Here is a 13,778-nt window from a genome sequence, read left to right on the forward strand (position 1 = left end):
AAAAATAAAAATAGATGCTGGTTTCCTTCTCTACTTCTCTCTCTTCTTCTCTCCTCTCTTGGGAAGGAGGGAGAAAAAGAAGAAGGAAGAAATAAACAAATAAAAAGAAACAATAAAAAGGCAAAAAAGGAAGGAGAGAGAGGGGGAGAGAGAAAGGAAGGAAGAAGGGAAGAAGGAAGGAAAAAGACAAAAAGAAAGGGAAGAATGAAGAGAAAATACATTTATTTATGTATTTGTCATCTACCTCATTAGAATACAAATTCCTTGAAAACAAAGATTATGTTTTTCTTTTTCTCTGTATCCCAACACTTATCATAGTTTCTGGCACATAGTAATTGCCTGATAAATGTTTGTAGATTGGCTAAATGATTGACCACTAACTTAGCTATTAATATCCTAAATATAAAATCCTTGTTCAGTGATCCACAAATGGACATACTATGGGAGTAAATGAATAATTCTTGATATTTTCACTATAAATTAACTCAGAGATTTAAAAAATATGTGTTGCTAAATTATAAGGCAAATGGAAAATTAAGAAACTCCAGGAGTTTCTTTTAGCTTGGATCCAATGATAACAAGAAATATATCTGTATGGAACACTTTGTCTTTTTGCATTTCAGTATTCATAAGCATTTGCAAAAAAAAATATGAAAATAATTGTAGCTTGAGCATCATTGTTTATAGATAATGAAGGTAGAAAAATTTCCTTGAAGAACTTAAGAATTTTTCAATTAAATCAGCATATGCTACTGTAATAGGATGAGGGAAATGGTCAGGAGCTGATCAAGAGTCCTGACCCATCTACCTGTTGAAATGCAGAAAGTAAGGGACAGATGGATCTTCCAGATTGAAAGGAGCAGATAATAGAATGGTTGAAATATAAGAATAGCCTCTATTGGACTTTGATTTTTCCAATTGCAACTTATAAAGCAGGGATGAAAAACATCTAGCCCTGGGCTATATAAGGCCCATGAAATCCACAGGCAATTATGACGTGAAAGCTAGGTACAGTAACCTCCCACTGCTTGAGTTCTATAAATTGACAATTTTGTATGCCCCAAGAATGATGTTATAAATATCCAAATGGCTGTTGACAAAAAAAAAAACCAAAAAACTTCCCTACTTCTGTTATAAAGGATGCTACTTTCAGATTGATTGGCCAACCACCTGAAGCATAAATAGATATTAAAGGACTTTTAGCTCGGAGTTCAAATGATGCTCCTGTTTTTGAGAGATATTGTTCTGAAAATGTCAAACTTCAGAACACTACAGAGTTTCCTAAATTGAATCCATAATCACTTCAAAGAGTTTGGCCTATCTATATTCAGGAAAACAAAGTGAATTGAAGAATTCCTGTTGCTCAAACTAAAATATTCAAACAACACATAAAGTTGGTTCATCTGTATACATTTCTTTGACAGAATCTGCAAATTGACAATGATTTGGGACATAATTGAAAAGAATTAACTAGATAGACTTTAAGAAATTGCATGACTCCAAGAATTTCCCTGAAACAAGAGCTATCTTTTAAATAATAATATTCTTCTAGGGATGATGCATAGTTGTGAGTCACAGAATGCCACAGCCTCCAAAAAATTAAAGTCAAGCATAATCTGAAGGACAATGGAGAATGCACAATGGATTTATAAAAGCTGCAACATATCACCAATGAAAAACATGAAAAGCAGCACAAAGGCCATCATCAGAGAGATTTATATTTGAGAAAAGAGATGATGGTCTGTCCACAAAGCAAGAATAAGGGATTGATATTCCATATACTCCATTGATATCTACAAAATGGTGAGATCTCTTATGGAGGAGTTATGGGAGGACACTAATCAGAGTTGCATAACATGAATAGGTACAAATAAATTATTTTGTGCATTAATGAAAAGAACTACATTAATAAAATAACATTCATATGTGTTATGAAGAATTGTTGGAGGACTATTGTGAGGAAAGCATTTTATGACTTGCTAAGTAACAACAATAATAATATGATATTATCATATATATATATATATATATATATATATATGTATATATATATATAGCCCGACTTCTTTTTTTAATTTATTGTTTTTATTAAAGCTTTTTATTTACAAAACATGCATGGATAATTTTTAACACTGACCCTTGCAAAACCTTCTGTTCCAAATTTTCCCTTTCTTCCCTCTCACAGTCATTTCTAGATGGCAGGTAGTCCAATACATTAAATATGTTAAAATATATGTTAAATCCAATATATGTATACATATTTATATAGTTATCTTGCTGCACAAGAAAAATCAGATCAAGAAGGAAGAAAAAACTATGAAAGAAAACAAAATACAAGCAAACAACAACAGAGAGAATGAGAATGCTGTGTTGTAGTCCATACTCAGTTCCCACAGTCACTCTCTATGTAGATTAGCCCAACTTCTTAAACTGTGGATGGTGATACCCAATATGGGGTCTTATAATAGAATGTGGGAGTCATGAAATTGTTATTTATTATCAGTAAATGTTTGATTTGTATACTTTTTTATATATGCCTCCATACCCAGAATCAGAAAAACTTCTTGGGAAAAAAAAAATGGTTGTGTGTAGAAAAAGTTTAAAAATCCCTGTATATAGTATTATGAAGTACTACATAAGTGTGAGATGTTGTTATTCTTCAACTCCAACTCACTTTATCTTTCCCCAAGCCCTTTCTCAGTACCCTGTTTCTAAGCCCTGAGTACAGACATAAAACCTTAACCACTGTTTCTTGCATAAACTCTCTAGTTGGCCAAAGCTCTTCTGATGATGTACACTAAACAGGTGTTCCCAGGGCCTCTGGGACTTCTGGGTTTCAAATTACATAATAGTGGAATGTATCTTCATGTGCTTTTTCTATAGAAATAGTAAAATCTCCATTTTATTTTTAAATTCATAAGTCATTCCCACAAGTGAAAATTGAAAACAGAATTGCAAAGGGAGAAAAAAAGCCTACCACATGGCAGGTGGCCTTATTATCAAGTGTCTTTCTGGAAGGAAGCCTCCAACATTATTATTACAGTTTATAAACAAGGGATGGGCAAAGTTTAAACAAAACAAGTGGCCTATGGGACAAAAAAGAATTTATAAATATTTATGAATTTTGTAAATGTTAGTAAACTCTTCCATATCTCCAAATTTTTCTTTGCCTCTCTCTTTCACACTCCTTTACCGATGTGTTAAACTATAAATAGAGTAAGTCACTGGCTAAGCTACATATTAAAACTGATACTTATTTCCTCAAGTGGATTACCACAGTCAATTATATATTTTCTAAAAAGAAAATCTATTTTAAGTGGCTACATACATCCTTCTGGGTAAGAACAGGATGAGGACTGGGAACTCAAATAATTCTGGGATTAAAGATAGAATCAGGAGCTTCTCAGGACCCTCTGTAGAGCCCATTGTTAAATTTACAGTGTGAGCATTTACATCAGAAATCAGTAACAGCTACAAATCAAAGGTCACATTAAAGTTTTGTTCTTTGTTTATACCTAAAGTGTCAATTCTGCAGATTGAACTTAAAAGTGTATGTGCATATGCTTTCACTACTTTAACCATTTATCAGCAAATCTATGAAATCCTCTATAAATCTTGCTTGAGTTCAGCAGGAGTGCAGCAGGAGGCTTAGAGAATGAAGTCATCACCAGACTGGAGGCCTAGTGATTATAAGTTAATAATTCCTCTTATTATTACTATTATTATTATGTAACTGGCATTTATAGAGCATTTTAAAGTTTGTGAAGTACTTCATATGTTATCTCATTTGAGCCTCACAACACCCAAGCGTGGGGTACAAACCTGGTGGGTTTGTCAAGAAAATTGGGAAGCTCTAACCTGATTAATTTCTGAAATGCTCAAGTTAAAAGAGAAACATGGATCAAAACCAAGATCTATGCCAAACAACCAAGATCACTCAAAAATTTTTGTTGTTCAGAATTTTTCATGTCCTGTCTGATTCTTTATGACTCTTTATATCTTAAATTTCTTGTTGGATTATAAGATTCTGGAGGACAAGGATCACATTTTATTTATTGATGTACCATATTAACACCTAGCATAGTACATTGAAAATATTTAGTTTATATAATATACAAATATTGCAAAAGGAAGGGAAAAATGAGGGAAGGAAGGAAGGAAGGGAGAGGGAGAAGGAAAGAAAGAGGGGAAAAAGGAAGGGAAGGAGGAAGGGAGGAGGAGAGGAAGAAAGGAGGGAGAGAAGAGGAAGGGAGGGAGAGGGTGAAGGAGAGAGGAAGGGAGGGAGGGAAGAGAAGATAGAGAAGAAAAGGAAAGGAAAGGCAAGAAGAGGAACTTCACATTGTAAACATTCTCTGTGGGATATACACTCACAGTGTGACTTGATTATATCGAGACATTTAATCTGGAGGAACACACATGAGGTCCAAGGAAATTACAAGTCAGCATCTTAATAGCAATATGTAAAACATCCCTCTATTGTAGGCCAAATCCAAACATCAGAAATAAAAGTATAAACCCATTGACTTCCAACAGCCTGTTGCTTAAGAAAAATATGAAGTAAATTCTGCTCAACAATAGTATAAAAGCTGGCAGTCTCTCTGTGGAGCACTTTGGAAAGGGTTTGTCAGGGTGAGATGAAACTGTCCAGAATGAATTGCCTCAAGACTTATTTGAAAAGAGATTGTTCAGCTTTCTCATTTCCATCATAATTTCCTTACAGAGATGCTCACAATACAAGGTAGCTATTCCCTGTGAGCAAAACAAGAAAACCGGATACCTCCTGTCCAGGATTTCACACATAGGGTGGTTTTTTTAGCCAAACTTAACATTTAATCAAAACTGCATTTACTGCAAGGTAAACCTCCAACAAACAGAAGTCTAAAAATGTCACCTGTTTTCTATTCCTTCCTCAAGGTACCATAATTACAACTCAGTACAGGATGGGAAATTGTTACTTACCAACTTCAATGCATTCTGGTGTCAAGCAGTATTTCTGTTTAGCTTGAAGACTTAAAAAACCTTGGCTAACTGAAAAATAGAAAAGAAAAATAAATAAGTTAATTATCTGTGGTGTAGTGAGCCACCAACAGTGATGGATTCGCATGAGTGGGTTGTTTGGGATAGCACTTAGTCCCTTTGTTTTTCATACATTATGCAATAACCAGCAATTTAATCCACAGAGTATCTCTTTGGAGTTATATCATCCTTATTTTAAAGAAAAGAAAATCAAGTCTTGGAAACAGTATGGAATACTGGAAAGAGAGCTCTGGATTTGAATCCTAGGTCAGCTAACATTATTTGTATGATCTTGAATAAATTATTACTGTCTCTGGAACTATTTTTTTCATTTATAATATCAAGAAATTTGACATTTCCTAGTTCCCTTTCAATTCTGAATGAACTATCTTAATGATTACATTAAATTTTTTGAAAGCAGGAACTGTCTTTTGCTTTACTTTTTTAGATTTTTTTTATATTCTTAGAACTTAATATATTAGCTAACACACAAAGTAGGCACTTAAGAAATATTTATTGACTGACTAACCTGTGATTTGAGCTACATCTATAATTTTTGAGCTATCATTGGGCATATAGAGTAATATGCAGACACATGCACGCATTCTAATCAACGCAATTACAGACTATATATTTACTATTCAAAGTCTAAATTGGCCAAACTGGAATGGTTCATGATCAGGTTACCCCCAAAAGTGATGAACTTTTAGTTAATAACAACTCTCAAAGATCATCTGGAAGTGAGAAAGGAGCTGCAATATTCATTAATGGAAAAAATACATACAGCAACAATTCAGCAAGCATTTTTATTAAGGTTCTATTATACCCACAGCATCAAGGTATAGGTGCTAGGAGCTTACATTCTTCCTCGAAAATACAAATATAAACAGCTAAGTGTGTGTGATTATTTGAGGAGGGAAAGAAAGTTAGTATCTTAAAGAAACAGAAAAGGATTCCTGAGGAGGTGAGATATGAGCTGAAGCTTCAAAAGCAGAAATCCTAAGAGACAGATAATAAAAAAATATGTTTCAGGCATGGAGACGTGTATGCTGTGTTTGTAACAATGTAGTCAAGTTAATTCTATTATATGAACAGCGAGGAGACCAGTTTGCAACATAGCATTAGTAGAGAGAAGTAATATAAAATAAGCCTTAAAAGTCTGAAGGCAGCTTTAAATGATTGAAGTATTCATATTGCCTCAGATGCAGTAGAAAACCACTGGTATTTATTGATCAGGGGATTGTTATGGTTGGGCAAAATCAGAAATGCTTTAAGTGGATAGATCGATAGGTAGAGGGACAATAAGGTTTTTTTCACTAGATTGAACACAGTGCAAAAGCAATGAGGTTTTGTTGCTAATCCCCAACAAGATAATTATCCATAATAAGGGGCTTTGATGTCCAACTTGAGTTAGTCCCAACTTTGGTGCACTGTTCCTTCTCTGATCATTCTAGTAACTCTGCTCTGAAGGTTGTGAAAGCTTCAAGTGTGAAACACTTCCAAAGTATGAGTGCCTTTCATGCAATGATCTCTGTATGTTTTCCTTGTCTCCAGTGAACATGAATGTAAATACAAGAGAGTACTATTGTTCAGTCATGTTTAACTTTCATGACTTCTTGTGGGGTTTTTGTGACAAAAATACTGGAATGGTTTGCCATTTCCTTCAGCAGCTCATTTTACAGATGAGGAAATTGAGGCAAACAGAGTTAAGTGACTTACCCAGCATTATATAGCATGTGATATGATTACATATCAGACACATGGCTAGTGTCTGAGGACAGGTTTGAATTCAAGAAAATAATTCTTCCTGACTTCAGGTCCAGCATTATACCCATTGAACTACCTAGTTGCCCAAGAGAGTTTTTATAGGAAAAATGTTACAATACAACTTTTCTGACTGTTCCATTTCTTTAAATGGCTTTGCTTTGAACTAATTATATCCTCCAACTAGGGGAGAAAAAAAGGTAAACACATTAGTGAGTGTTCATAAAGTATAATTTTGAGTGGAAGAACTACAGAGTACTTTGAGTCTGAATTAGCCATTCTGGGGGCCCTGCATCTGAAAGTGAGATGCCTCAGCTATGAAAGATTGATAATTAGAGGGATAGAGTGTGTGTGTGTGTGTGTGTGTGTGTGTGTGTGTCTGAGAGAGAGAGAGAGAGAGAGAGAGAGAGAGAGAGAGAGAGAGAGAGACAGAGACAGAGAGAGACAGAGAGAGACAGAGACAGAGACAGAGAGAGAGACAGAGAGAGACAGAGAGAAATGGACAGAGATATAGATAGATCAATAGGAAAAAAAGAGATGGATGGATAGATAAAAAAAAGAGAGAGAGAAGAGAGAGACATGGATAAATAGACAGATAAAATAGCTAGACAGACAGATAGATATAGAACTAGAGTGAACCTCTAAGGCCATTCTAATTCAATTTGCTTCTTTTTGCAGATGAGGAACCTGAAGCCTAAGAAAGTTATGAAGTTACCGTCACAAAGGTCGTAAGTATCTGAGGTGATATATGAACTCTAATCCTCTAACCAGAACTTTTTCACTGTGTCTAGATAAGTATACACATATCAGAGGATGCAAGCTGTCATAATGGATAGAGCGCTGGAGTTCAGGAAGAAAACTAAGTTAAAAATCATAACTTAAACACTAGCTATGTGATGCTCTTAGTCTGAGTTTTCTCATCTGAAAATGGGGCTGGGGGTGGTGGAGGGCCCTTCATTGCAGTGTTATTGTTTGTGTCTTGTGAAATGATATCTTATATGAAACATTCTGCAAACCTTAAAACAACATATAAATACTAGCCATTATATATTATAAATACAAAAATATTCATCTTTCATCTGAACTCATTATCTAGTGTCCTCAAAAAGCAAAGCAACTTATTAAAATGCATTTTCAATGTCATATAACTATGAGGATTATATTATGTGATTCCATCAAAACAGCTTCTTACAAGTTTCCTGGCAAGTGATCCAGATGTGGAGTCTTTCTCAATTGGCCTAATTTCCCTAGCTTGCTAACAAGCATCAATCCAACTGAGCCTCACAGAAGACACTATACTATACCATACAGGAACTCACAGGAGTTTTACATGTTTTTTCCAAGGGATTTATAGCAGCTGCAAGGTTGAATTTCAAAAATATTTTTGGTCATTGGGGAAATCATGCTGATCTCATTATTACCATTATCTGTGAGCGGAAACAAGGAGTTATTTGGAGATGTCATCACAGGGGAATAGATAATTCCATAGCAGTGTGGGGACCTCTGTCTAGATATCAGCTATCCAAACTCCCAACAAAATATCCAGTGGAGAGAAGAAAACTTGCTTGCACTAATCTAGTAAAGAGGCTCAGTGCACAAATTAATATTAATGTTTCATCTGAAAGTGAAATATCTAGAGATTATTTGCTAACATCATGATTTCTATTTTTTTCTTGATAGGATCTTGAAAAAACCTACTTTTGCTTTCATCCTTTCCTCTCATACTGCTCATGAAACAGCAATTTTATCAGGATACTATTACAATACCAGTAAATTATCCTTGGTCTAACACCAGCAGAAGGCCTGCCTGCTTGCTTTCCAGAAATGAAGCTTTTAAAAATGAAATGTATTTTGTGTTTTTAAATTTAAAAAATAGTACCTGTGCTCTTACATTTCTACACAAATCCTTCCTGTCATATAAGTCACTCAATTCACATATTATTATGAAGTGATCTATTGAAGATGTCAGTTGAATAGGTTATTAGACGTTAATGCATATAAATGACTGAAAACTAAACTCAATTATTTTCCCTCAAAAAAAGTAAGCTTCTTGGGGACAGGAACTAACTTTTGTAATCAGGGGTTGAAAAGAATCTTTTATTCTTTGTCCTTAGCCTCCTCTGTTATCTCTTCCCCTCTAGAATGTAAGCTTCTTTGAGGTGGAGATTCAAGTCCCATAACTTCTGTAAGTAACATCCAATTAATGGAGAATCAGGGGAGGGACTTTTTGTAAACTTCCTTCTACAACACAGATCAGCAATTTTGATTGAATTAATCCATTAACAAAAAGAAATGTGACATTTGATTAATGAGGTTTAAGTGAAAATTTAAAAAAAGAAAATTAAATCTTTCTTTTAGGCTCCTCTTTACTAAAGGAAGCAAAGGAAGAATAGAGACATGGAAAACATAGATGGGTGTGGAAGGAGCCAAACATGGAAAAATTTAATTAGGAATGTTCACATCTCCATGCCCTAATATTTAAAGTCTTAGATAACTAAAATAAACATCTGAAATCATTGCATAACCACTAAATGTAATAGTAATTCTTTAAGAGAAATAGAAAGTTTTTTAAGTTATTATACTATGAGAACAGATAGGAGCTAGAATTGGAGTTTACAAATAGGAGACAGCAAGGTACAATATAGAAAGAACAGTGGACTGGGAAAGCAGGAAGTCTGATGTACTGTCACTAATTCACTGTTAAAATATTCTACCTATTGAAGAGGGAAAATGAGGAAGCTAGCATAAATAATTGCTGAGCTTCTTTCCAATTCTACCATTCTATAGCCTATATATAGAAATAATACAAAAACCAGTTTGACAGTTCTGATTGAAATGATTGTTAAAATTTTCAGTGTGAGAGAGCATTTATACCTCAGAAATAAACAAACATCACAAATCAGGACTTGATTTATTGTTTTGTTGAGTTCTAGACTTAAGAATGTGGAGAAAATGTTAATGATGCATATTAAACTGTCTGTCTCCCTGTCTCCATTTCTCTGTCTCTCTTTTTCCCTGTCTCTACCTCTGTGTGTATGTCTCTATCTGTCTCTTTCCCTCTCTCACTCTTTCTTTGTCTTTCTATCTCTGTCTCTGTCTGTCTGTCTCTCTCTTTCTTTGTATCATTTCTCTCTGTCTCACTCTCTGTTTATTTCTCTCTCTTTCCCTCTCTCCCTCTTTTTTTTTAAATAAATTCACCAGAACTTATATATTCAAATGAGAATTTTCTTTCTAAGTTGTCACTTTAGGAAACTATACTTACTCCAATAAAGTTGCTTTTGATCAAAACCTGTGTGAACTCCCCTTTGGGGAAGTGTATTTTTGGAAGCAATTTGGAATAGCGGAAATAGATCCTGAAAGATTTTAACGTGAGTCCCACTTTTCTGAGTGATTCTACCACTTATTAGACATAGAGCCATAGTCAAAATATTGAATCCCTCTAAGTTTCAGTTTCCTCACCTATATATTTGGTGATGGTACCTGTCTTGACTGTTCATTGAATTCTTGAGTGCCATATGATAGGCTCTCTATGAAAACTCTTTGTATAACAGTACAATGGAGAGGAATAGCTGAAGAGTCAGAGAATGTGAGTTCAAATCTCCTTTGTTACATTACCTGTGTGATCTTGGATAAATCATTTAATTTCTCAGGATATAGATTCTTTTCAATTCTAGGTTTATGATCCTATATCCTATAAATAATTTGATTTAATTCAGCAAGCATGCATGGGATGAATATCTCATTTCTTTGTAACCATATTTCATTTTTTGATGAAAATTATTATTCTCCAATTTGATATCCCAATCTGTCTCCCATTGACTTTTTTTTTCTTTTTGAAGAGGTAATCAGGGTTAAGTGACTTTCCCAGGATCACACAGTTAGTAAATGTCTGAGGTCACATTTGTATTCAGGGCCTTCTGTTAATGCTCTATCCACTATACTACCTCACTGTCTCTCCCATTAACTTTTATGTCCAAAATCAAATCTGACCACACTTCCTATTTCCTTGAACCCCAAGGACACATGTTTTCTGTTAGTAGAGACATTTAAAAGAATATGCCATAGACTCTAAAGACAATTCTAAAGGAAGAGACCCAAAGAATTTAAAGTGAGATAAAAGGATCATGAAGATAAATACCCAGCCTCCTTTGAAAGCAACCATTCTCCCTGAGATGTCTGAAGTCCATTTTTTTTTTGTCATTCCCCAAATCAATCATAGTCTGTTCCTCATCCCTGGTGGAATACTGACCTTTTGAGGACAGGGGCTGTTTTATTATTTGGCATTGTGTCCCTTGCACCTAACACAAACTCTGGCTCCTAGTAGCCATTTACATTTCTTGAGTTGGATTGTGGCAGCATATTATAAGTCCTTAGCATAGTTTTATAACTTTCTCTATAAAATTTCACTAAAGCACTGAAGAGTGAGAAATTTAGGATCATTTTAGAGAACCACAAACCAAAAGTCCCATTAGGACAATTTGTCCTCACAGAAAGCAAGAGATGCAACCAATTTTCTAAATCTACAACAACATAAAATGTAGAAAAAAATATTTTCTTCTTTGAACAGAACTTTCAAGCCACATAATTCTTACTCTTCTTAAGACAAAAGAAAATCAGCAGTTTTGCTCTGCCAACACAACTGTGGATCCCTGGATTCTCTACATGCCACAGAACACATTTTCTCTAGCCATGTGAATTGTTAAATATATTTAAAGTTTTCTAAAAATTAATCTTGCTCCTATGTACCTTCTCAAGATAATCAATTATATTTAAATATGATGATAAATTTAGTAACAGAAGAGATCTTAAAGACCATCTAAGTCAGCCCATTTTACAGATGAGGAAATTGAGGAAAAGAAAGATAAAGCACCTTGACCTAAGTCAAAGAGATGGTTAAGAATTAATGGAAAACAACAAAAAGATTGCTTTCAGCTTCATAATTACTAAAAATCTAGTATATCGCTGAGATATTTTATTTCTGTTAGGAATACATTTTTATCAATGCCCATAGACTCAGGATAATCTCATTCTAAAGTCAAATCAAATCAACAAATATTAAAAATCTACTATATAGTCCAGGTACTGTACTTAACATGGGTATATAAGGAGAGACAAACAATAGTCCTTGCTTTCAAGGAGCTCACATAATTACTTTACATAATTAACATATTTTAAATTTTTCTACAAGAAAATCTCCATTCAGCTCAACATTATGCAATACAATGGAAATAATTGTTTTTTTTTAACTCTTCCCCACTTTATTTCTTGAGTATACTAAAGAAATCATAAAAGTATCTACTTTTTTTTAAAAGATAATTCAGTATATATGTCACTTGGGCAAACACTTATAAAAATCAAAATGAAAGTTCTGTTAAGGTTTCAAATAAAGCAGGATTAATTTTGATTTTCTTTTTAAAAAAAACTCAAATTAAGCAGATGAATTTGACTCTCTGAATCTATAAAATCTGATATCTCTTGGTGGAATGCTCAGAAAGATATTGTTTAACACCATCAAATCTTCCAATCAGTCAAAGTAGTTTTTATTCAGATCAGTGGTCTGAAGTATTTTATTCCCTTTTCTTTTCATTTTAATAGAAACTCAAGATTGGTGCACACATCTTCACAAACAAAACCTAATGAACCTATATCTCAATATCAAACCCAAAGAAAGCCCACACTGCCACCACCTTTTCCTTTGCTTCCAATGAAGAACTTACCCAAAAAAAGAAGGGTCCCAAGCACAGCAGTTCCAGTGATGAATATGACCAAGGCAATTCGAATGGCTTTGTTGGCCGTCTTCCCAGTGCCTTGCTTTGCATTCTTGCCAGCCTCTGCTTCCATCAGATGAGCTCTAGATGGGCTTCTGGAAGAAACTGGATTTCTTTTACTTGGTGATTGATCTCAATGTATTAGTAACTATCTGCTTCCATGAGCTTGCTCACTCCTTGTTATTTTTGTTATTGACAACTTAAAAATACATTCCTGTTAACAAGTCTCTCTTTGTCTTTTTCTCTCAAGCAATTAAAAAAAATAAAAACAAACTTCCAAATATTGATCGTTCTAAGGATCACTCTGGCTAGGTCTGGTAAAACAGACAGTGGCTATTTTATCCAAGTCTCTCTGAAACAGCTGTTCGTCAGTCCCCTTTATCAGGAGTTCTGAGTATACATGGTTTACAGTGTTACTGAACAGATGTTTTAGCTATTTAAAATGTATAGTCACTTAGAAGAGGAAAAAAAAACACAACACTTGTATTTATCAAATCTGGACTCATGTCAAAACTCCTGGAAACCACAAGACTGACAGGCCAGGATTTTCTCTACCTACTCAGAAAACTTAATTAACCACTGACCTCAGTTCCTTCTCCTTGCTGAAGCCATTCAGCTTAGCTGATTGGTCTTCATCAAAGAGATGCTGCCAGTGTGTGATTCTCTTTTTAAAGCTTCCTAAGAGTTCTTGGGATATCCTGTAGCACTTTATTTTAAGAACTTTTTGTATGATTGCATGTGCCAAAAATCAGTCATACTCAAAGGCAGTGCAAAGTAGCAATTAAGACAACCTACCAAGGATGGTGTTTTAACATCCTTTGAAAAAAAATTGAGGGGGGGGAGTGAACAAAAACCACCTCCTTCTGGTACTATGAATCTTAAAAAGACTACAAGCATATGAATTCAGCCCTTCAAAAGAAATTTCAGAAGAAAGAAAGAGAAAACATATTTACATCGTCTTCAGCAATTTTACTAAAAAATAAACTCACATATTTTTCCTTCTAGTCAGGAGGAGGCATTCACTAGTTAGTCAATTTGTTAGAGAGAGAGAGAGGTTCTTCTTTAGTACTTTTCTCTAATGCAAATAGAAGAATGTTGATTTTATTTGGAAGACAGGTTCTCTCATGATCTTAAAAATCTTTCCTCCTGAGTTATCCAATTATTTTTCACTAGTATTTATTAAGTTCCTACCACATGTAAAACATTGCTAGATGCTGTGGATGAAACATA

The 13,778-nt window shown here is 34.3% G+C and overlaps 1 protein-coding gene across 1 annotated transcript in view; it reads right to left on the minus strand.

Moving 5' to 3' along the window:
* Nucleotides 1-13,004, minus strand: part of PHEX (phosphate regulating endopeptidase X-linked) — a 278,269-nt gene extending 265,265 nt beyond the window's left edge. Inside the window, exons 1-2 of the mRNA XM_074300930.1 lie at nucleotides 12,498-13,004; nucleotides 4,960-5,028 (exon numbers count right to left, since the gene is read on the minus strand). Of these exons, the coding sequence (XP_074157031.1) occupies nucleotides 4,960-5,028; nucleotides 12,498-12,621 (193 nt within the window). The 5' untranslated portion in view covers nucleotides 12,622-13,004. The remainder of the gene's footprint in view (nucleotides 1-4,959; nucleotides 5,029-12,497) is intronic.
* Between the last annotated feature and the right edge of the window lie 774 nt (nucleotides 13,005-13,778).

The sequence above is a fragment of the Sminthopsis crassicaudata genome, chromosome 3 (genome assembly GCF_048593235.1).
Source record: "Sminthopsis crassicaudata isolate SCR6 chromosome 3, ASM4859323v1, whole genome shotgun sequence".
Classification (NCBI taxonomy): domain Eukaryota; kingdom Metazoa; phylum Chordata; class Mammalia; order Dasyuromorphia; family Dasyuridae; genus Sminthopsis; species Sminthopsis crassicaudata.